Source organism: Protopterus annectens, chromosome 4.part0 (assembly GCF_019279795.1).
Source record: "Protopterus annectens isolate FY-2018-M chromosome 4.part0, PAN1.0, whole genome shotgun sequence".
NCBI classification, from domain to species: Eukaryota; Metazoa; Chordata; order Ceratodontiformes; family Protopteridae; genus Protopterus; species Protopterus annectens.
Window position 1 is genome coordinate 703,132,207 of NC_056733.1, and position 23,179 is coordinate 703,155,385.

The 23,179-nt window shown below is 40.6% G+C and overlaps 1 protein-coding gene across 1 annotated transcript in view; it reads right to left on the reverse strand.

Moving 5' to 3' along the window:
* The window catches only part of DDX51 (DEAD-box helicase 51), a 523,171-nt gene that overhangs the window by 45,606 nt on the left and 454,386 nt on the right, over window positions 1-23,179 (reverse strand). Inside the window, exon 14 of the mRNA XM_044068677.1 lies at window positions 23,111-23,174. Coding sequence (XP_043924612.1) covers window positions 23,111-23,174 — 64 coding nt within the window. The remainder of the gene's footprint in view (window positions 1-23,110; window positions 23,175-23,179) is intronic.

The window sequence follows — 23,179 nt, forward strand, 5'->3', positions numbered from 1 at the left end:
TAGATCCTTGAAAGCCATCAGTGCAAATTGGACTGCTTTTACCATGCTAAGCTTCCTCATATGTAGTAGCATTGGGAAAAGTACCAGAATAAGATGCCATGAAAACCCAAGGCTTGAAGGACTACCTTTGTGGTGTAGATAGCCCAAGGCAGGGCAAAGGAGCAGGAATGAATGAAAAAGCACCAGAGTCGCAGCCAGCAGGGCCAGCTGGGCCTGCTGAGGATAGAAGGAATGCTCTTTGAGATCCAGGACCCATCAGGGATATGATCCCCTGCTGCATAGCAGAGAGAGTGCTGCAAAGTTAACATCTTGAACTTGGACAAATTCCAAAGCTCAAGTGTTTCCTTTCTTTGGCTGGCACAAAACAGAAAAAAATATGCCTGCTGCCTACTCTGAGGTAGTACCTGGATAGCCCCCATTTGTAAAAGTAAGGAAATCTGCTTGGCTGAGGATCCGCATCATCTTTGAAAAAGAAGAGGCAAGGTGTGGAAATAAAACTTGTAGCCTCGATTATAATGTCCCCCCACCATTTGTCCTGGGTGACCAAAAGCCAATTGCTTGAAAAAGCCCAACTTTCCTCCTAGAGGAGCTGCCAGACAGGAGGAATGGGCTGCCATGGTTTTTCTTCAAAACTGACTGCACAGGGCATCCAAAAACTTCCACTTTTTAACAAACCAAAGAAACTTCAGATTCAAACCTGGAACTTCAGATTGAAACACTGGAAATTCAAAAAAAGCCAAGAACGTACAAGCTGAAAGAACCTCAGCCTGAAGAGCGTGAATAGAATTGCTGAGGCATCCACCCTACCTGGAAAGAACTCTTACCTTTAACCTCTATACCTAACTACCAAAGCCAACCCTTGCATTACCTACCTACTTCTAGCCTATACCTAAACTTACTAATTCTGAAACCCAAAATTTAAAGCCCCTATTCATTCTGGTACTTCAAAAGCCCTAACTCCCCATGGTAAGCCAGCATGTTCTAGCGTGCAATTCCCTATTGGATGTATCAGACACCAGCCTGTCGAGACTACCCACCTCCTACCGAATCCACTAGTTACTAAGCCTAGGACCTGATAACTGGGTTTCCCGAGCCCATAATACTCTAATACTCTGGTCTGGCTACTGGAACTCTGGGGTACCTCTGTGGGGGCCCAGGGCAGGATCAGAACTCTCAGACTCAGGTCATCCAAACAGAAGGAATAGCCAGGCCTCAGAAACAAAGGAAAAAACAAAAAAGCCTATGGGGCTGGAAAACAAAAAAAATAAAGAAAGCAAAAATTCTCTAAATCGAAAAATTCCTTTAAAAAAACAGAAAAAGGCCACTTAAAGGGTGAAAGTGTTTCCAAAAAGGAAAAGTTGGAATCAGGAGGTGGGGAGGAACAGAAGAATGTCCATCCTCTGGAGCAGAGGAGGAGAAATGGGAAGGAAAATCCCTCCACCCTGTCCTCCAGAGGATGCTCCTTATCTGAGGGGGCTCAAGACCTCCCTCTCCCTGGATGTATCAACCTCTCTTAAGTAATCAAATCCTCTGCCTCCACAGCAAAAGTTTTCAAATCCTCTCTGCCATTTTTCAGAGCCATTTTTAGGAATAGGAAGAGAAGGACTAGCAGGCTGAGCTGGGGCTTTAGAAGCTGACCAGGAAGAAGGAACTACAGAAACTTGAGAGGCCCCTACCTAACAACTACCTCCTGAGAGGCCAACCCCTAACCTGAGAGGCCCTCCGGGCCCCTATTCCCCCTGAAAAACCAGCCCAGCCCAATTAAATCCTCGGCTGGAACCCCCGAACAATCATTTTTTCCCCACCAGACTTTCACATGGAAGATGGACGCCTCGTCCATAGCGGACGGGCGATACTTAGACTTTTCTTGGAAGTTCTTTTTTTTGGTAGCGGCTTTTTCTGTGGACCGATGGGCGGCTGCTTGAGAAAACACTGCTAAACAAGTCTTGCACAATCTAAATCTAACCTTTAAAAATTAATAGCGTTAAACGCCGCCGACGATAAGTCGTGGTCAGGCCCACACCCGAAGGCAAAAGAGTGAGAGAGCTGTTTCGAGGAATTCTAAGTTTACAAACTTTCCTTTTAGAGGATTTAACTGAGTTTGGCACTTCCCAAAAAAAAAAAAAACGGGTACTTAAGAAAGACAGTAACGGGGTCTGAAGGTCAGAAACTCGAAAATGAGAAATTTCAGGGCGGGGCCTTGACGGCGCCGACGCTTGCTTTGGACCGCTTGGCAAAGAAGAAGAAGGATGGATGAGCGTCGGTCATGGCGTCGGCGCTCGCTTTAGTACCGTCAGATCTGAGCTGACGCACGCCGACAGCCCTAACCTTTGGTATACACTTTGGACGAGACCGGACAGCGGACTACCCACAGGTTATGACTGCAGCAATGTGAGACGAAGAACATCTTTTTTTCTTTCACCTGTACTGAAACCATTATGGCCTCATCGTCACGTTCTTCAGTGACAGACTATTTAACTGAATTTTGCAACCATTATTAAGGGGTACAACAGCCAAGGTACATTGTGTAGGCAGTCTTGAGGGGGTTTGCCCCCACCTTTACCCAGGGCCATAAAGGTAATTTTTTTGACAAAAAAGTTCATCTCTGTCGACAAATGTGATGAATCATACTGTACACCTTGAAGCCATACTGCCAACTTAGGATTTAACTAAAAGACTATGGCCTAAATGCATCTATACATAAACATATGTATGTGTGCATCTCAGCACATGCAAAATGTCAAATTAAAAAAAAAATAAAAACCTCTTTGCAGGGGGGGGGCAAGCCCCCTGTAACCCACATGTGGAGGGTTGCTCCCTGACACCACCCCTGCTAATGACATACATATTTTATCTCAGAAATCCCAGAAACATGAGGGAAGACCATATTCCCCAACCCCGAGAAATGTGCCCTATTGGGCACCTGTCAGCTCTCTGCTTTGTCAATCATATCCGCTCGACTAGATGGTTGTCGACCAAACAACACACTTGACCTTCTGTAGAAAACCCATACATTATAGATATCGGGGGGGTGCATATATACATGTTGCTAGCTTATAATATTCAACTTGAGGTTGGTTTTGCCTCAGTCTGTATGGAAAAGGAACCTGATATTACCTTACTGCATCTTTTGCTTCTCTGCTGAGCACACAATATTTTCAGGATATTCATCTTACTACAGCTAGTTTCTTAGTGGGTGTGTTACCTGAAATGTAGTGTGCTTATAAAACTGCTCTCGGTGAACTACAGCTAGTTTCTTAGTGGGTGTGTTACCTTTAATGCAGTGTGCTTACAAAACTGCTCTCGGTGAATGTTTCTTGAAGAAAACATGAAATGTTTTTACTATTCACTACAGGGCATCAAAGGTGCAGTACTTCTGTGATTTGCAACATTACATCTTGCTGCTAACTTTGATTTTATGAGCTCAATGTGCATTGTGCTATTCCAAAGTTCTCCTTCAGAATACAACTACTGTACTGATTCAGCACTGAAGTGCATTCTACCACATACTACATTTGTAAATTATCTCAAAGTGCAGTCTACTCAACTAGCTAAGAATCATGCAGGGTTTTATGCTCTTACTGATTTTAACCAAATCATTTCACTTGTCTTACATATATCATTTCCGAATACTGATTTTGACGTGCAGCAAAAATGAAAGTCACCCACATCCCACTCGCTCCACAGCACAAACACAGTCTGCTCCTAAAAAAACAGCAGTAACTAAACCAAAGGTTCCCAAACTGGGTACCATACTGCCATCTCCTGGACAACATGCTGAACTGGATGGAAAAATAAAAGGTTTCTTCTTTTTAGCGATTTGGTCCCAAGAGTTTGGCACCTCCGTGAAACAGTGAGCATTTTTTTCTGCTTATGGCTATTTTACTCAGCTGCAAAGACCTCAGTGAAAAAAAAAAAAAACATAGGAGGTACTAGTGAAACTCCCATATGGGGTCATGTTGGGTCCTTGAAAAACATGGGTCTGATTTAGCAGGTGCTGTGTTCTTGCATGAAAATGTTCAGTCTTCTGAATACTGGAGGTGGAATGGTTTATTCTGCACTTTAAAGGAATAGTTTTATGTTCAAAGTCAAGCAGATATACTCAACAGGCTGTGAAATTCAGAAAACCCTTCCAACCCTGCACAGCCTCAGGTTGTTCTTGCTGGATTCTGCGCTTGTTACAAGAGTGTAATCTGTAGAGAAAAATGATTCATATCTTAGATGTTAGTGTAAGATTTGGCAGTTTGGAGTACAGGATTATACAATGAGTGGTTGGAGACAATTTTTCTACTGGAGGAAAATACCGCACTTGAACAAGGCGCAGTCACCTATAATGGTATTTCCTACATTACAAAATGGACCAAATAAAATGTTATTTTATTGTTTATTGACTTATGTTCTGTCACTTCATGTCTCATGAATGCTTCCCTGGACTGCTGTTGTAGATTCAACTTCAGTCAAGTACTTGCAAATTTGAGCTACACATTCTGTGTGTAATCACATTCAAAGCAAGAATCATTGACTGTATGCTACCTAGTTTGAATCTACAAAGTCTGAATTTGCCTACACTGGTGTGCGACTCTCAGCAAGACTATTAACTAGAGTGCACTCCCAGGTAAAGAATTTGCTTAATACCTGCCAGCAGACTGATGATAAAAACAATGCTTGGAGAAAATGTATGAATTAAAAAAAAGTGTTATGTTCACAACTATATATTTTATTTATACTGCATTTCACTGAGTGCATCCTCTGTTTATGACTGTTCCTCCACATTACAGTATAAAGATGTAATAAGTGTGTACAAAGATATGCAAAGAGTTCTCTCTCTCTCTCTCCAGATGGCAAAATAATGAGAGAAAAAAAAAGACTGTTGTGACTTCATTGAAAGGAGGACTCTGTGTTCCTGGCACTTAGTAAGACGATATTGCTGGGAAAGTAACAAAATGCAAAACAAGAGTGTGCATTTTCCAGGTAAAAACAGCCTAAGATGGAGGATAAAGCAAGCAAGGCTGTTCGTAAGCAATTTTGTCTACAATGGTTATGGAGCAAAGTGACGTCAGCATTAAATGTGTGCTTAGCTTTAACATCACTGAAAAGTTAAGTGCAGTTTCACAGAGTGGACAGTCCTGCAACATAACACTGAACTTTTGATGCGTTTTCCCACTCCAGGGACCTTGTAAATAATACAGACTTGCCTTTTGCAGCAAACAATGATGGCCTGAAGGTGTACATCTGCAAGGGGAAGTTCTAAAATAACAGAAAAGAACAGAATTGCACAAGTCTCCTTTAACTTTTAAATATAAATATTTTACTTACTTGTAAAATAATGTTTTTAATGAGAAGGGCATTGTTCTTATTATTCTGCAAAGACATTTAATTTTAAAGACAGAATTTTGCTAAGAGACAGTAGGGAATGAAATTAATTTCTAACACAATAAGATGAAGTCATTATAAAATATGCATGATTACTGAACAAAAACTTAACTAACTCGTAAATTCAGCATCACACACTAAAATAAGTCCTAGTCAGTTCTATCTATTTAAAAGAAATAGCAAGAGATACCATGTCCTCGGCAAAGGGAGAAATCAAAGCTAAGTACCAGAAACATGCAAAGTTTAACTCTTCCACTGGAAACTATATAAAAAAAAAATCAAAAAGCATTAAAAAATGTAACTTGCTGCCATACCTCTCAACCTCTTAGAGCAAGAAATCTGGACACCGCTATAAATAATGGGGGAACAAGGCCCAAAAATAGGGACAAGTTTTAAATACTGCTCTAAAAACTTAGAAAGCTGACAGAACGCTAGGTTTTATATTAGCATGTATTTTCTGAAGGGTATGAAGTCTGAAACTCAAATGTCTGTCATTACTTCTAACTTCAATCTTTAATGTCTTGTCAATGTTTTGCCAGGAAAATCACAGTTTTATGAAAAATGGACCAAAAATATGAGGCAGAAATCAGGACATTCTGTGAAAATCTGTACAGTTGAGAGGTGTGCTCGCTGCCAGGATGTTGGGAGTCTGCAAGCATTCTTAATCAATCAATTAAACAGTACAACAGATGCCTGTTTGAGTCTCAGATAAAAAAATAATAATAATTGTAAAAAGTGACAGAAACTGTATTTGGACAAATATACTGCGCATGCTCAAAGCACATGCCTTACACGTCCTCTACACAAAAGAATCTGCAAAGGAACATTAAAATTTGATTATATAAAGACAAAGGTGTGAGTGTGCAGTATGGAAGAACAACCTTGGCAGGGCTGGCCTCCCAGTGGTGCAAACTTTGGCTCTAGATGACTGTCACTGTTGAAGTGACACCCAGACCCCAACTGCAAAAATGAGAAAAAGGGGTTGAGGCTGGATGGATTTAGAAAACATTTTTTTTTTTAACTAATGTCACTCTTTTATGCAATAATACAGGACTAGGTTTGAGTAATGCTACATTTATCCACTACTGCCCTTGTTTGAACTCTCAGGCTTTGCCCTTGATATCAAACCATGCCAAACATGGGTAAAGTCCAGCACTACCCATTCCTAGTCAAGGTTTATTTGCTGGGGAACATGCCTCCTATTAGGAGAGTATGATAAAGCATGCTGCTGTAAGTTGATTTTAAATTGAGTGCAGGAGACACAATGTGGGTATATCCAACGTACTTCTTATGCACTTTTTCTGCAGATGAAGCTGTATTATGCTTATAAGAAATCACAGCTTGATGATGTTATACGCATTTACATGATATGCAGCAAAAATATGAATCTTGATGTATAAACAGAACAAACAGTAATACAATGAAGCTACGTATCACCATTGCTATTCGCTAAATGTTTCTTGCTTCTCTCTCATAGATAAGTCTCCTAATTTACTGCAGTATGAAGGAAGCTCTAATCATTTGGTTATGCTGCAGTTGCAAGTTATTACATGTAACTGTGGTGTGTGTACCAAACCTGTAGTAGGACTTCCATGTATCATTAGATACTGATGTACATTTGTTAACCGGCAAAGTCCAAGTGGGAGAGAGCACATTTTCAATGAAGGCCTGGGGAGAATGTCTTTAGAGTGTGGGAGGGAACTGAAGCACCAGGAAGAAACCCATGCGAACGCAGGGAAAACATGCAGACTCTGCACAGAAGGCACCCCAGCCAAGAATCGAACCAGAGAACCTTTTGCTGTGAGGCGACAATGCTAACAGCTGCACCACTGTGCCGCCCCGTATCTGGTGCCACTATTTATGTTCTCGCTGTGTTCGCATGGGTTTCTTCCTGGAGCTTCAGTTCCCTCCCACACTCAAGACATGCGTCTGGAGCCTTTCTCCCCAGACCTCCATTGAAAATGTGCTCTGTCCCAGTTGGACTTTGCCGGTTAACAAATGCACATCAGTATCTAATGATACATGGAAGTCCTACTACAGGTTTGGTACACACACCACAGTTACAGGTAATATCTTAACTTGCAACTGTAGCATAACCATAAGCAGATATGGATGTACATAATGGCACTATTTTTGAGTTCACATTTTTAAAATGTTTAATAAAGATTCTTATATTTTGTGAAGTCTTGTGATTATAAGGACTAGCTAACCAGCTGTTTATTCTAAATTTTAGTAATCTTAATATATTTAAAGTATATTTAACCGAGATTATGTGAACATTTAATTGCTTCTACATATAATTGTACACATACGTTGGTTTAGACATGTGCTGAGGAGGGATTGGGAAAAAGATGCCAAGGATGAAGCTACCAGGTAACAGGAAAAGAGGAAGGCCTAAGATAAGGTTTATGGATGCGGTGAGAGAGGACATGCAGGTGATTGGTGTGACAGAGCAAGATTCAGAGGACAGGAAGAAATGGAAACAAGTGATCCGCTGTGGCGACCCCTAACTGGAACAGCCAAAATAAGATGATGATGATGTATGCATTTTGTACACAACTATTACACAGATTGCATTTGGTATTCCTAAACGCCAAAATCTTTTTTATAGGAGTCAATGAAAAGAGATAATTAGTGCAAAAGGATTGATTAGAACTTTTTAAATACTCAATCTTTTTACAGATTTGGATTAGAATAAAAATATATACTTTAAGTTAGGCTACAGTTTGGTACTGTTTTTCTGAAGCATGGTGTTAACTCCCCTTATTGATATCCCCTCAACACAAATCTGAGGGCCAAAAATAGTTTTTTGTGAACTTTAAGTGTAGCAAGCACCTTAACATACGCACTCAGCTTCTAAACAGAATTAAAGCACTATCGGGCATTCTTTTAAAGGATACTAACAGTGTACTCGAACCCCACCCTCAACAGCTTATGCCCAGGGCAGTTGACCCTTAATCCATCACTAGTTGCTGCTATGTTTTCAATGAAGGTGCTATGTAGGAGACAGAGTAAAAATTAAGTAACAACAGATTCCTGAGATTAAAGGAAACGTTTTGAGTTAAAGCTGAACAAAATAGCTTTAAATGCATCTCGCAGAAAAAGGGAAGAGATATTTCTTCCTAATAATTGGTGTCATGTCCACTTTTTCTTTTCCCATATTTTTGAATCAATATTTACATTTAAAGTTAAGAAAAGAAGAAAAAACACACTGAGTCAAGGATATAATAAAGTAAGCACTTTCGTTTACTTATAATCAGCAAACTTCTTCAAACAAATGGTAAAAAATAATACAAAGCTTATATAGATAAATTCAATGACATCACCACCCATTTATAAAAAGACAAACCTCCATTTAAAGGGGTATAACAACATACAAAGAAAATAACATCAAGGTACATTTATTGGTATGTGTACACTGATGTTATTTTCTTTGTATGTTGTTATATCCTTTTAAATGGACGTTTGTCTTTTTATAAATGGGTGGTGATGTCATTGAATTTATCTATATAAGCTTTGTATTATTTCTTACCATTTGTCTGAAGAAGTTTGCTGATTATAAGTAAACAAAAGTGCTTACTTTATTCTCTTGACTCAGTGTGGTTTTTCTTCTTTTCTTAGTTTTCAGTTTGTTTTTACTTGGTTTGCGGTTAATATTTACATTTATACAATAAAATTGCACATCTCCCTAATACACTCTAGCTATATGTAAAGGGAAAAAGAGTTCCAGTGTCGAAACAGATGACTTAAATTCTGCCAAAATTAGACAAACATCTATTTATATATTTGCGTCTATGTTTATATCATACTATACCAAACAGGTCTTTATTTTGTGCAACAAAAATTAGGAAAAGCATAAATTACTTATAGAATGACTTCTGGTATTTGAACCAGAATTTTATTACACAAAAATTCATGGTATTCATATAGACTGAAGTGAAAGTGATTTAAGATCTAATGATACTGCTTTCCCTTTTTCACCCACGTCTCTCTCACTCTCTCTCTCTCTCTCCTTGATCTCCTTTTATCCAACTCTTTGCATTGTTCTTTCTTCGTTTTATTTGACTTAAATCAGTACATTAAATGTAGTTTGGTGACAGCTCTATTGACTGACTAATGTCTCCTCTTTTCTGAGGCAGCCTCCTACAATGGCTTAATATATACACTAGGAATGATGAGATAAAAGGATTCATTTGATTAGGGATAGCTATATGGGGCTAGGAATTATAATCACAGCAATGCATAGTTGTTTCATTTTTTTATTCTAAAAGCCGCTTAGTATCTGGGATGTCTTTCAGCAAGATGCAATTATAATTAGCAAAAATGGCAAAAGTAGCACAGACTCTTACTTCAGATTACACAGACACAAACACACACTACATCTATATATAGATATAGCCATACAGATATATATATATATATATATATATATATATATATATACACACACACACACACATATATAATATATATACATACGTCCATACACACAGATACAAATATATTTGTCAAAATTTATTAATATCAAACTTCAGAAATATTAAAAGATAAACATCATTAATGGTATCTAAATAAACACAATCCTAAACCCCCAATCATTGGAAAAGGTAAGAAAATGCTGGGAGAAATTCAATAAAGCTTACACTAGTACATGATGTATTCAATAAAATTCTTACCACATTTTTGTGCTTTCTAGTCACTCAAAGATTATACCATGTGCATATGTAGTCTACACTTTGTGGTAACCTTTATGAATCCCTGTCAGTATTTAAAGATACAGGAATATCAGTAGGAAAACTAAAATTAGGAGGAAGAATGTGTGAGTTATGTCTGTGTTGTCTGTTCACTCAGAATGCTGTACACCTTAGTGTAGGCATTATTGAATCCCGGCCGCTCTCTTTTCTATTCGTTAAAAAAGTAAAACCTAACAGTGCCTGCAGATGTACTTTGAATAGTGGCACTGTTAGGGAGAGGGCTTTTTGTGATGTACTGTATAGGGATGAGGTTAGGGGAAGCTGCAGAATTAAGGTTAGGGTTAGCACGTGATCAACAGAGAAATCCATGTCCAGCTCTACTGCACAACTCTATTCCTGATGGACATGCGAGAATATGAATTAAATTAACTTGGTATCTGATTTAACTCTACCATGAGTGCTACTCACTGTAATAACTGGGTCATCCATAGGGTAATAGGACAAAAAGTTGACATGCAAAGTTGCAAGGTTCTTCAGTGTTGAGGCTTTCATACCCCTAGTAATAATGCTAGAGTACACCCTGCCCCTCATCATTTTTGGCCTGGCAGGATTATGGGACAACTCTAAATGGTACTATACAGAATGTGTTTGCAGTGCTTTGTCTTTATGAGGATCTCATAACCAAAGAAACTACAACCATAATGCATATCCGTGACAATGCCTGGAAACACTACCAGAAAAAGAAAACTCCCACCACCCTGAACAAATATAAGCTACTTCCCAACAAGGTAAAAAATTTATTGTATCCGACAGTAAATCCTACTTCTCTACACTTGAAATTATTAAGACCAATCCTAAAAAAAGTTTGAAATGGTATCACCACCTCCACAATCCTGGCAAGAGAGAGAACCCCTGCCCTGACCCAAATACCTCCAATCTGTCCTTAGCCACCCAATTTAACTCATCTTTTATGGTTTCTATAGCCAAACTACATCCTTCCCCAACAAAACTTTACTTCCACCTCCTCCTATCTCTTCCTCCCTAAACACTACCACCTCCCAAACCCCCTTCCTTCACTCTCAAACCCATCTCTATCTCCACAATAAAAAACCTCCTCCAGAAAATGAAACCATGCTCAAATGCCCCTGATGACCTTCCCTCTACTTCCTCAAATCAGCTGCTGACGCAACCGCTCTTCCCATCTCCATTCTATTAAACTGGTCAATCCAGGAAAGCTATGTACACTTACTCTGGAAAAAAGCCTTTATCATTTCACTTCACAAAGGGGGCAACAACAACAACATTTCCAATTTCTGGCCAATAGCCATCTTATCCCCTATTTCAAAAGTCCTAGAAAAGTGCATCCACCTACAACTTTTACCCTACCTCATGGATAATTATCTGCTTACCCCCACACAACATGGATTTAGAACTGGCCACACTACCACCACTGCTCTCTTCTCCTTCCTTGAAATCAAACAAAGCTCGAGACTCTGGCATCCTAGTATCTACCCTCCTTCTAGACTTATCCAAGGCCTTTGATACCATCTCCCATAACCTTCTTCTGTCCAAACTCTCTAATCTTAACCTTTCCCACTCTTCCATCAAATGGTTTTCTAGTTACCTCACCAATAAGCAACAGGCTGTCAAAAGGGAAAAAGCCACCTCTTCGTTCCTTAATACTCTTACAGGTGTATCCCAGGGTTCCATATTAGGGCCCCTGCTGTTCAGCATTTTCATAATAACTTGTACCAGAACATTCTTAATGCTAAACATATTCAATATGCAGATGACTCTATGATCATCTGCTCCACCTCCACTCTCTTAAAACTAACTCAGGATGCCTTCTCTTCTACCGAACGCTGAATGTTAAATATCCACCTAGCACTCAGTGCATCAAAAACTCCTTCAAAAAGTATCATTAGACAAGAATTAATTCTCCATCACTAGCAATAATACCTCTCGAGGTAGTATCCCATGCAAAGCTTCTAGAAGTTCTCATAGCTGAACAGTTAAAAAGTACAGTTGTGTAGCTACCATAAATGTAGATGTTCGAGTGTATTCACTGTTGCAGTCATTACACTTGGGTTATCCTGCTGGCAGGCTACCCGCAGTCGGCCAGAATTCCAAAGTCTTGGTCCGGCGTCGGTTGCTGTCACCTCTTCCCTGACGTCAGTGCGCCATGGGTATATAAGATGCAGCCAACGCCATTTTCTTCAGTTTTTCTTGCCCCAGATATCAGGTGCCCCCAAATAGGTAGGCAATACATATTGCTAATAAAAACATACAGTAAAATAAAAACAATATCTTCATCTACAAACAAATACACAGTAGGATAGAAAGGTATAGATAAGTCCCAGCACAGAAAGTGGGGATGGAGGGTGGGTAACCTGGACTGCAACAGTGAATACACTCGAACATCTACATTTATGGTAGATACACAACTGTACTATGTTCATCATGTTTCACTGTTGCAGTCATTACACTTGGGTTGAATCCCAAAGCTGAGGTAAGGTGGCTGGGTCTAAATAGGATTAGGAATGGCTATGAGGCCCTGCAGAACTGCAGTGGCGAAGCCTGCGCTGGATTTAGAGTAAAGAGGCAAGTGGTAATGCTTGGTAAAGGTGTGTACTGAACTCCAAGTTGCAGCTTCCAAAATATCTTTGGTTGGTACTCCTCTGAGGAAGGCTGCTGAAGTGGCTGCTGCCCTGGTAGAATGTGGCCTAATGTTGTTAGGCACTAGCTTTCCATGCTGTGCGTAGCAGAAATGAATACAGTGTCCTATCCACTTTGAAATAGTCTGCTTTGAGATAGCCTTTCCTTGTGATCCTGCAGCATATGCTACAAACAGTTGCTCGGTTTTTCTGAAAGCTTTTGCTTTGTCCAAGTAGAAGCGTAACTGCCTGTGTATGTCCAAAAAGTGCACAAGTCTCTCCTCTTTATTCTGGGGATTTGGATAAAATGTTGGCAAATGAATGGCTTGGTTAAGAGCCAAACTGGATACCACCTTTGGCATAAATGCTGGATTTGTCCTTGGAGAAACCCTGTCTTGATGAAAAATTATAAAATGTTCCACTGCCATTAATGTCTGTAGCTCTGAGACTCTTCATGCTGAAGTTATTGCTAGGAGCAGAGAAGTTTTCCATGATAAAAAATTTATATCAGCTGTATTGGCTGGCTCAAAAGGAAGTAAAGTGAGTTTTTTCCAAGACAAAGTTGAGGTCCTAAGTAGGTATCGGTACTCTCTGGGGGGGTCTTATCTTTTTAGCCCCTCTGAGGTACTGCCTTAGTAACGGGTGAGAGAAAATAGGAGGTTTTGTGTTATAATGAGCTGAGGCATGGATTTTAATTGATGAAAAGGATAGGCCTTTGACCAGCATCTCAGTTAGGTATTGTAAAATCTGAGGGATATTTGGTATAAGTGGGTCAAAGCCTTGTGCCTGGTTCCAGGCGCAGAATCTCTTCCATTTGTCTGCATAAGATTTCCTGGTGCTGGGCCTCCTGGCCTCCAGAATGACATCTATAACAGCTTTAGAGAGAGGTGTGGTCTGAGTGGCTATGTTATCTGCCATGCAGCCAGATTTATGGTTCTGAGTTGGATGTGCAAGATCTGATTGTTTTGTTGAGTCAAAAGTAGAGGTATTTGAGGTAAAGTCCAGGCTGGGCCTTCAGCCAAGTTCTTTAAGATTGGGTACCAGTGCTGGCGTGACCAGTCTGGGGCAATCAGGATAATTTTTGGCCTTTCTTGTCTGACTTTTATGTGCACCTTGGAAAGGAGAGGCAGTGGTGGGAAGGCATAAACTTTTAGGGTTCTCCAGCTGAATGAGAGCGCATCCACTTTCCATGCTTGTGGGTGGTAAGTCCTTGTGCAGAATTTCTGTAGTTGGCAGTTGAGAGGGGAGGCAAAAAGATCCATGTCCGGCATTCCCATTTCTTTGTTATCGTGCTGAAGACCTGTGGATTTAGTTTCCACTCATGAGGATCCATGAGGTTTCCGCTTAGATCGTCTGCCAGAGTATTTTTCTTTCCTGGCAGGAATTGTGCTTGCAGATGAACTTGATAGGTCAGTGCTGTGTTCCACAAAGTCATGGCTTGCCTGCAGAGGGGATATGAGTGCGTGCCCACTTGCCTGTTTATGTACCACATAACTGGTGTTGTCCGTCTTTAGTAATAGTTGTCCTGGATGCAGAAGGTCCTTGAAAGCTGTCAGGGCATTCTGTACAGCTAGCATCTCTTTTTGATTGATATGAAGATGCATTTGGTCTGCAGACCACTTGCCCTGAATACATTTTCCTGCCATATGTGCCCCCCATGCATAATCCGATGCATCTGTTGTTAGTGTCTGCCTGGCTGTGGGTAAAGTGAAAGGCTGTCCCTTGTTGTGGTGACATGCCAGTGCCCACCATTGAAACTCCTGTTGCAGGCAGGGAATAAGAGTTATTATTGCTTCCAGGCTGTGGCAATGTTGAGTCCAAACACTTTTTAGATACCATTGTAACTTCCTCATATGCAGTCTTGCATATGGAATTAGTAGGATGCAGGATGCCATGAACCCCAAAGCCTACAGAATTTTTCTTGCAGGTAGCTGGGTTTTTGCTGCCATCATCTGAAAGTAATGAGTCAGTTGCCTTTGCTTGTCTGGCGTGAGATAAGCCATCTGGGCAGTTCTATTTAAGCTTGCACCCAGAAATATTATCTCTTGAGAGGGTACTAGTTTTGACTTACTTTCGTTTACTGTGTACCCTAGGCCAATTAGTAATCTTTTTACAAACGCCATATGCTTTAGTAGAATGTCCTTGCTCTCTGCTTGAATAAGGCAGTCGTCCAAGTAGGGATATATTTGAATTCCTTTTTGTCTGCAAAATGCAATCACTGGTGCCAGGCATTTTATAAAGACCCTGGGCGCAGTAGATAAGCCAAAGGGCAGTGCAGAGAATTGGTAATGCATTGTGCCAGCTATGAATCTGAGGTATCTTCTGCAATTTTGTCTGAGTGGGACATGCAGGTATGCCTCTTTGAGGTCCAAAGTAACAAGCCAAGCCTTCTTGCCCAGCATCGGTAGAAGTTGCTGTAGTGTCAACATTTTGAATTTCGGAACATCCAGGAAAGTATTTAGAATAGACAGGTCCAGTATGGGTCTCCAGACTTTGTCCTTTCTGGGAACCAAGAAAAGTCTTGAGTAAAATCCTTGTCCTTGCTGTGGTACTTTCTCAATAGCTCTCATGTCCATGAGAGCTGTAATCTGTTTTTGTGCCTCTGCTCATTGATTTTGTGGCAGGACTGGCATTCCTTCTGACCTTGGTAGGGTGTGAAAGTGGAACCTGCAACCCTGAGAGACAATATTCAGTACCCATTTGTCCTGGGTGATTATGTGCCAATTTTGTGAGAAAAGTGCTAGCTTTCCCCCTAAGGGTGCTGCCAAAAGGTAAGTGCTTGGCATTTGAAAAGGGAAGTCATTGGGACTGTTTCCTATAAGGTTGTGACTTGTCTTCTCCTCCTTTGGGGGTTGAAGCACCCCATTGTCTAGGTCTGTAAGAGCCTTGGGGCTGAGATCTGCCTCTTGGGAGTCTGTATCTGCCTCTTTGAGGCCTGTCTGACACTGGAAAGGACCAATTTTTAGGCCAATTTCTGCTAAATCTAGGTGGCTGTACCTGTAAGAAATCCTTTACAGTCTGCATTGATTTTGCCTTATCCTCCATTTTCTTTAATACCTCTTCTGCCTTAACACCAAACAAAGTATCATGCTGTAAAGGAGCGTCCAATAATTTTCCTTTAACATGATAAGGTAAACTTTGTTCTTCTAACCAAGCATGCCTTCGAATGACAGATCCTGTAACTGCGGCTCTATAAGAAGCCTCTAATGAATCAAAACCACATTGCAGAGTATGTTTTCCCACTTGTTCAGCTGCATGCAATAAATTCTGCATTTCCTTATTGTCAGGACATTCTGAGCTTGTAAACATTTTCTGTTTTAACAAAGACATTAAGTATTGTTGGTATTTCAGCATGCGAAACTGGCAGTTCAAAGCCCTTACTGCTAACGTTGCTGAAGTGTAAACTTTTCCCCCCATCTATCCAGAGCTCTAGAATCCCTGTCTGAGGGGACTGTTTTTTTTTTTGCAGTGGAAGCCTTTACCCCTTTGAGACCCTGAGAAATAGTTTCTGGGTCAGCAGCACGGTTTTTATAAAGAAATTTATGAGAGTCTGGGACCCTATAGTACCTATCTGGCTTGACTGGAGTGGGAGTAAATAATGCAGAGACAAACTAGATTCAGAAAAAAACATAATCAACAATATCTAACACAGGGGGTATTGCAAGGGGCCTGTGCTGAGGCAATAAAAGAAAATCTCTGAGCCTTTTCTTTGATTCTGAGTAATCCTGGCTCTCCCAATGGAAATGCTCCCTCATGGTATGCAAAGTTTCCCCCAAAGAGTAATCCTCAGGAGGAGAAGGAGAGGCTGAAGGGATAGATTCTTCAGCATCAGAGTCCTCATAGGGAGGAAGAGAGTATCCCTGGTCTGAAGAGGAATCAAAGGAAAGAGAAATCTGGTCAGAGGATTCATAGTCTGTATCCTGCCTAGGCCTTTTATCAGGTGGGGGATGGGAACCCCTGATCAAAGTAATTAGGTCTTCGGCCATTTTGAGCATCTGTTTCTTAGGCATGGATGACTGTCCAGGAGAATGCTGTACTTGTTTCTTTGTCTTTAATGGTGTTTTAGACTTTGCCTTGGTTGCTGTAGTTGACTTGATAGTAAGCTGTGTAGGTCTGAAAACACCCTCAGAAGCCGATGCCTGCTCAGCGGCTCCAGACTCATTTGAGGGGATAGTTTCCGTAGGCCCAATACCTTGAGTTTCCAGAGGCCTAGTTGTCTCCACGTGGGAGTCAGAGGCGGCCTGTGGCTCTGAGGTAGCAGGTGTCAGGGGCTGCGAAAGTGCCTCACTGAGAACCAGCGACTGGCCTAGAAGAGGCTTCGTCGGTTTTGGACCTCGGATGCCTGTCCTTTTCCTTGTCTCTGCGTTTTTTTTATGAATTGCGGTTGTCAGTTGCTCCGACAGCATTATGTAGTTAAACCTTCGGCCAAAATAATGGAATGCAAAATCAAACCGACGCTTAATAGTGCATTGGTTGAACCTAGCGCAAAACCGACAACTAGCAACATCGTGGTCAGGGCCTGGGCAAGGGATACAGTACGAGTGAAAATCCTTATAAGGTATTTGCTTCCCACAAGAAATATAATTGTTAACTTTTACTGACAGCAGTCTGGAGCAAGAAAACGTTTCCCCAGCGGGGTACTTCGCTTTATTGAAGACTTCAGTTCTGAAATTCAATTTAGAAAATCTTAGGAGTCGGCCGACAGGCACTTGCCAACTGCTTTTGCTTCGGGCATCGCGCGGCAAGAAAGACTGAAGAAAATGGCTTCGGCTGCATCTCATATACCCCTAGCGCACTGACGTCAGGGAAGAGGCGACAGCAACCGACGCCGGACCAAGACTTTGGAATTTTGGCCGACTGCGGGTAGCCCTGCCAGCAGGATAACCCAAGTGCAATGACTTCAACAGTGAAACACGAACATCTCGATATCCACCTACAAGCTAACAAAGAAAACCCACCAATAACTCGGCATATTTTATCATCACAACCATTATCTCAATCCCTCTACTAAGCTTGTTCTCTCCACCACCCTCATTCCTTCCATCTTATATGGTGCCCAACTTTTTACTAACCTTCAATATTCTCTAAAAACAAAACTATCTTCCTGTTATACAAAAATTTCTAATTTTCCTACCGGCTATAAATCCTCCTCTCACCACTGCAATGCTCTACACAAACTAAAATTGCTTGAACTACCCAACCATCTTAGCTACATTCAACTTACTCATGCCCATAAACTCATCTTCAATCTCTGTCTCTGCCACTCCCTTGCCTCCTCTCTCAAAATGCACCTACCCAACAGACTGCTAAGATCCAACAATCAAAATTTCCTTGAACTGTACAAGCCTGCTCGCCCACCAGGCAAGCACCTGCTATCCTTTTCCCTAGCTCGCCTCTGGAACTCCCTGCCACCACATATTCATACTACCCATAACCATTCTACCTTTAAGGCCCTACTTCATTCCCATGTCACAACCTTCTGGGAATGTTCCTGCTTTCACCCCACATGACCCACTCCAACTTTCCCTATCTTTCATACTCCATTCCTCTCTCTTCCCATTCTCCATACTGTCCTGCACTGACTCTTAACCACCTTATTTTTCTCTTACTTAACTGTCCTCCTTTTCTTACTTCTACACTTATCCCCCTATCCTACTATAACTCAGCTAAGTGTACATATGAAACTCTTTACCACCTCTGTCCTATTTCCAATGTGTAAACAAATCCAGCTGTAATTATTCACCAACATTTATCATATCTTTTTAACTCACAAATATGTGTGTGTGTGTGTTGCATAATCTCTACATATGTCTATGTATATTTTCTTTTTAAATGAACTGCCACTGTATATTGTACATTTTTTATACTGTGTAACATTACTAAAAGTGAACATATTGTCTTGGAGCTTTTCTCCCCAGGGACTCCTCTGAAAATGTGCTCCTCTTGACCCAATGGACTATCCCGGTTAAGAAACTGTAAATAAATAAATAAAATCTCTGCCTTAACCTTAAAAAGCTGGTTTACCACTAATCCTGAAACAGCTAGCTTCAACGTTAACTCCCTTATCCACACATTATTTTGGCCCCTATTAAAATGTAGGCACTCGAGTCAGAATGTCGATGTGCCCAAAATAAAATTACTGGAGAAGAGCAAACATCGAACATAACTCTTCTCCTTTTAAATTTGTTTTTAGCAGGGCAGCAAAGCCCCTGCACCCCACCTCAGTGTGAGAAGTAAGCCCCCATACACACTCCAAAATGTACATATATACTAACTCTCAGATTAACATACTTTATATAAAGGGAATACTCCAAGAAATGGCCATCTTGGAACTCTACTGCTTTCCCACACTAACCTTATAAATCTACCAGAATACAGCATCTACATGGTTCTATGAACTGTGTGAGAGAAGGCCTGTGGCAGGCATGACAGTTGAAGAAAGGAGAGTGGCAATGAATCAAGAAAGATGGCAGCAGTTGATACAACACCCCAACCCCATGTAATAAATGGGAAAAAGGGGGTTGATTATTATGGCCATCTTGGACTTCGTATATGTAAGTCCATTTTTTCAGTCATTCAGTCTTGGCATTAAAGGACTTGCTCAAGCTGGTCTCGACATTTCCAACTACCCATTATTTTACATCAGTAGTAGCCAAACATACCCCAGGATCTTAAGGTAGGGTCAGTACTGTTCAGGGAAGACCAAAAAACAACCGTCACTAGCAAGAATACCTTTTCAAAGATGATTAATTTTTTATCAGGCAGATTCCTCAATGCTATGATCATAGGAGATTACTAGTCTATCGACTCAGAGGTCATTTTAATCCTAGCCGTTCCATCCCAATGTAATACTGCAGAAATACTAGTCAGTACCCAAGATTACATATAGTGATGACTGCCCATGTCCAGGAGGGTTGTGGGTGGTATACCTGTTAAGAATTTATGGCGCTTCATCCATTCACCCGGGTTTCTCTTGAACAGTGTCATAGAGGTGTTCTGTTTCACATGAAGTGGTAGCCTGTTCCAAAGATGGGGCAGTCACGGAGATAAATCTGTCCCTCTAGCATGTCCTATTTAAGTCACAGGCCATATTTAATTCCCTGGAATGGGTAGCCCTAGACCCATTTGATTTACGGATTTGAAGTTAGTTCATTAGGTTTGGGGCTTGTATTGCTCTGTAGGCCAGGCATACGTCTCCCCTAAGAAGTCTATACGATACGGAGTACTGTGACAGGGACTTCAGTCGGTCTGTGGAAGGCACATGCTGGAGGCCCTTGATCTTCTTGGTTAGAAACCTCTGAGGTCTCTCCAATTGCTGCAGGTGCTTAATATGGCACATGCCAAACAGGGCATTTATAGCATCACAATCATCAGCCATGCTTAATCACAAGCTAGTGTGTGAGTGAACAGGTAAGTAGACACTCTGCAGCTTGAAATGTCAAGCTTAATTCAGCATACTCATTCTTAAAAATGCTTCATCCACTGTGGATCTACTCATCCTAATAAACTGCTCTCTCTGAACTCCTGCAAAGCAAACTGGTATTGCTGTTGACACACTTTCTGCTAATCTTTGTCAAAAGCTTTCTTTTAAGATCCTTATTTAAAAAAGATAAAGAAAATTCACTTAATGCCAGCATCACAGGTAAACTATAAAAATTGAGAAAACCTGTTCAAATCTATAAAATCAGCTAATGCATCAATGGTTTTGTCACCTGCCAGTACAACATCAACAAGTTCCATCATTGTTCACATACTGTGCATCTTTTTTATTTACCTAACGAAGGACAATATTAGCACAGCTGGAGACATGGCGGTCGCAAAGTGTAACCCTATCTTAGAAGATCTTAGTACTAAAGAATATTTTTTGTATGTTTGACAATGCATTTAAAACAGTCACATAGGACATAAATATCTGAAGTAGAAAATTGAAGAACTGATGAGTAGTATAGCCACGTGGAATCACCATATATAAGCTCTGATAATCAAGAGACCAAGATAACAGTAAGTGGAACATCTATAATCTATTACCTACTCTGCAGATTCCCTGGACAATTTTGACAGAGGGTGTAAGTGGAACATATGTAATCTATTATCTACTATGCCAATTCCCTAGACAATTCAAGGAAGTCATACTGTTAAAGCAAATCTAAAGTTAACTGAAGACTGGCCACACATGATGTTAAAATGTATAGTCATTTTGCCTTTCACCTTCTAATTAACATATTATTCAGTACTAAAAACTACAGTAGAACTGTTTCCATTTGCATTTGTTCAGTGTACATTTGGATGTCCATGCATTTGTTCATGCATGACATTTGCACTTACACCGTAAAGCTTGAAATGTTTCACCCATTTTATGGCTGGAAAACGTCAGTGAGGAACAGCCAATCTGTTGTGCAACCAAGCAGATAAATGCATACATATTTGCTTTACTTCCATCTTGTTTCTGTGCAAATTTGTAAAGGCAGTTTTACATTCAGTGAATTTTTCCTAAATGGTGATTCAACTCCCCCTACACACACTCGCCTGGAAAAGGAGAGAGAATTTCTGATGGCACACTTTTCCCTGCTCGGTCACAGACTCAAGAATTGCTTCTTTCTTCCATAAGATAATCCTCTTCCTCAGAACTAACAGAATTCCTTGAAAGCCCTCCTGTACTTTCAACCCTGATCATGTAAACACCATCATCCACTAGCTTCCATTTCTTAGCCTACTGGATTTATCCATAATTCCAGTGTGTGTGTGTGTGTGTGTGTGTGTGTGTGTGTGTGTGTGTGTGTGTGTGTGTGTGTGTGTGTGTGTGAGTGTCTTTCAGCTTTTCCCGGTTAGAGGTCGCCGCAGCGGAACTCCAGTCCACTAATGATCCATAATTCCAGTACACAGAAATAACACTGTAACATATGTTTTGCTTATTTCTGCTGTCAGGATTACATGCATCCATTGTAATAGCACCACTGGAAATATACATAGACCATCTAAAGAGCAACTGTATTATTTATTTTTAGTTTTAAGGTTATCTGCACTAATCTATTTCAATTGTTCTTACTGACCAGGATTGTCTGACTGGGCAAAGCCCGTTTTCACTGGAGGCTAGAAGAAAAGCAGCAATGCATTTAAGTTGGATCCTAGAAAAAGACATATGTAAAAAAATCTACAGTGTGTAAACTAAAGTACTTAATGTACAAAACAGAATTACATGTTCAGATGAATTGTAAACAGAATGATACAAGCTAAAATGAGCAGATTGCCTATAACATCATTACAAAGCTTTATGCAGTCAGCACTGGTTTTATACAAGCCACGCTGAGCAGGTACTAGTACAACACTTTTGAACAAACCATCAGTGTCTGCAACAGTTCCTATCGCTCTGTATCATGCAGTAACAGCCGTTTGGAGTTGCAAATTTTTCTACTGTAATAAAACATTGTAATTTTCACTATATGTTGTTATAAAATGCAGACTCTACAAGCATACAGTTGTATACAGCAGCATTTCCCTTAATACAAAACAGTGCCAGTTTTACATTACTTTGTTCCATGTTAAGAAATATCAAGTGCAATGTGCATGCTATGAAGTATGTCACCAGCAAAAGGGTCCTTGGCCAGCCCATTTATCTGATGATAAAAGTAGTAACGGCCTGCATAACATACTGCCAACACCATGCTGGATTACAGTGGTGAAGCATGTAAATAAGCTACAGGATGAAGCTCTCAGTTTACTGGCCAATGCTGGACACCATTGCCTTGTACAAACCAATTGAACTGTAGACAAACCAATTTAACTGTAGACAAAGGCAGCAGAAACAAGTCTCATTTGCAGGGTAACTGTACTCCCTCTCCATAACAGGATAAAGACATTGGCAATCCAGGAGAAACATGGTGTACAGTCACTACTTCTCCATGATATAAGGAGTCAGTTGGTGTAGTCTGGGCACCTCATGCCCCCTGAGCACATTCCATGAGGAGCTGTACTGTACCAGGCATCAATCTCCAACAGAAGGCCTTAAGACAAACCAAAATACACAGCACAGATTACTTCTTTCAACTTGCATGTTTTTAACCCTCTGATCCAACAAAACAAGCTGGTGACTTCCATTAGAGTACTGCTGGCCAGTCTAGCCTGGTCACCTTCCTCAACATGACAAGAAGTTTGTAAAAAATGGATGGATGGACTTGTATGGCTTTTTTTTTTGTCTTTTAAGTCACCCATAAAAACAGATGTATCTACTGCTTGCTATGCTGTGCTAGTTAGAAAAGTATAATAAATGACAACCACTTTTAGCTCTAGGTCATTCAAGACCCGAGTAACGGAGCTATTTTTATTCATCCTTAGATAAAGCCGCCTTTGTTTAAGATGTACTTTACCGGCTTGTGCGTTTATGCAACTTACCTGAACAGTCAACAGCAGTGTAAATGCCAAGCCTGCAGTCCCTGCACGAGCGGTCCTACCAACCCTAAA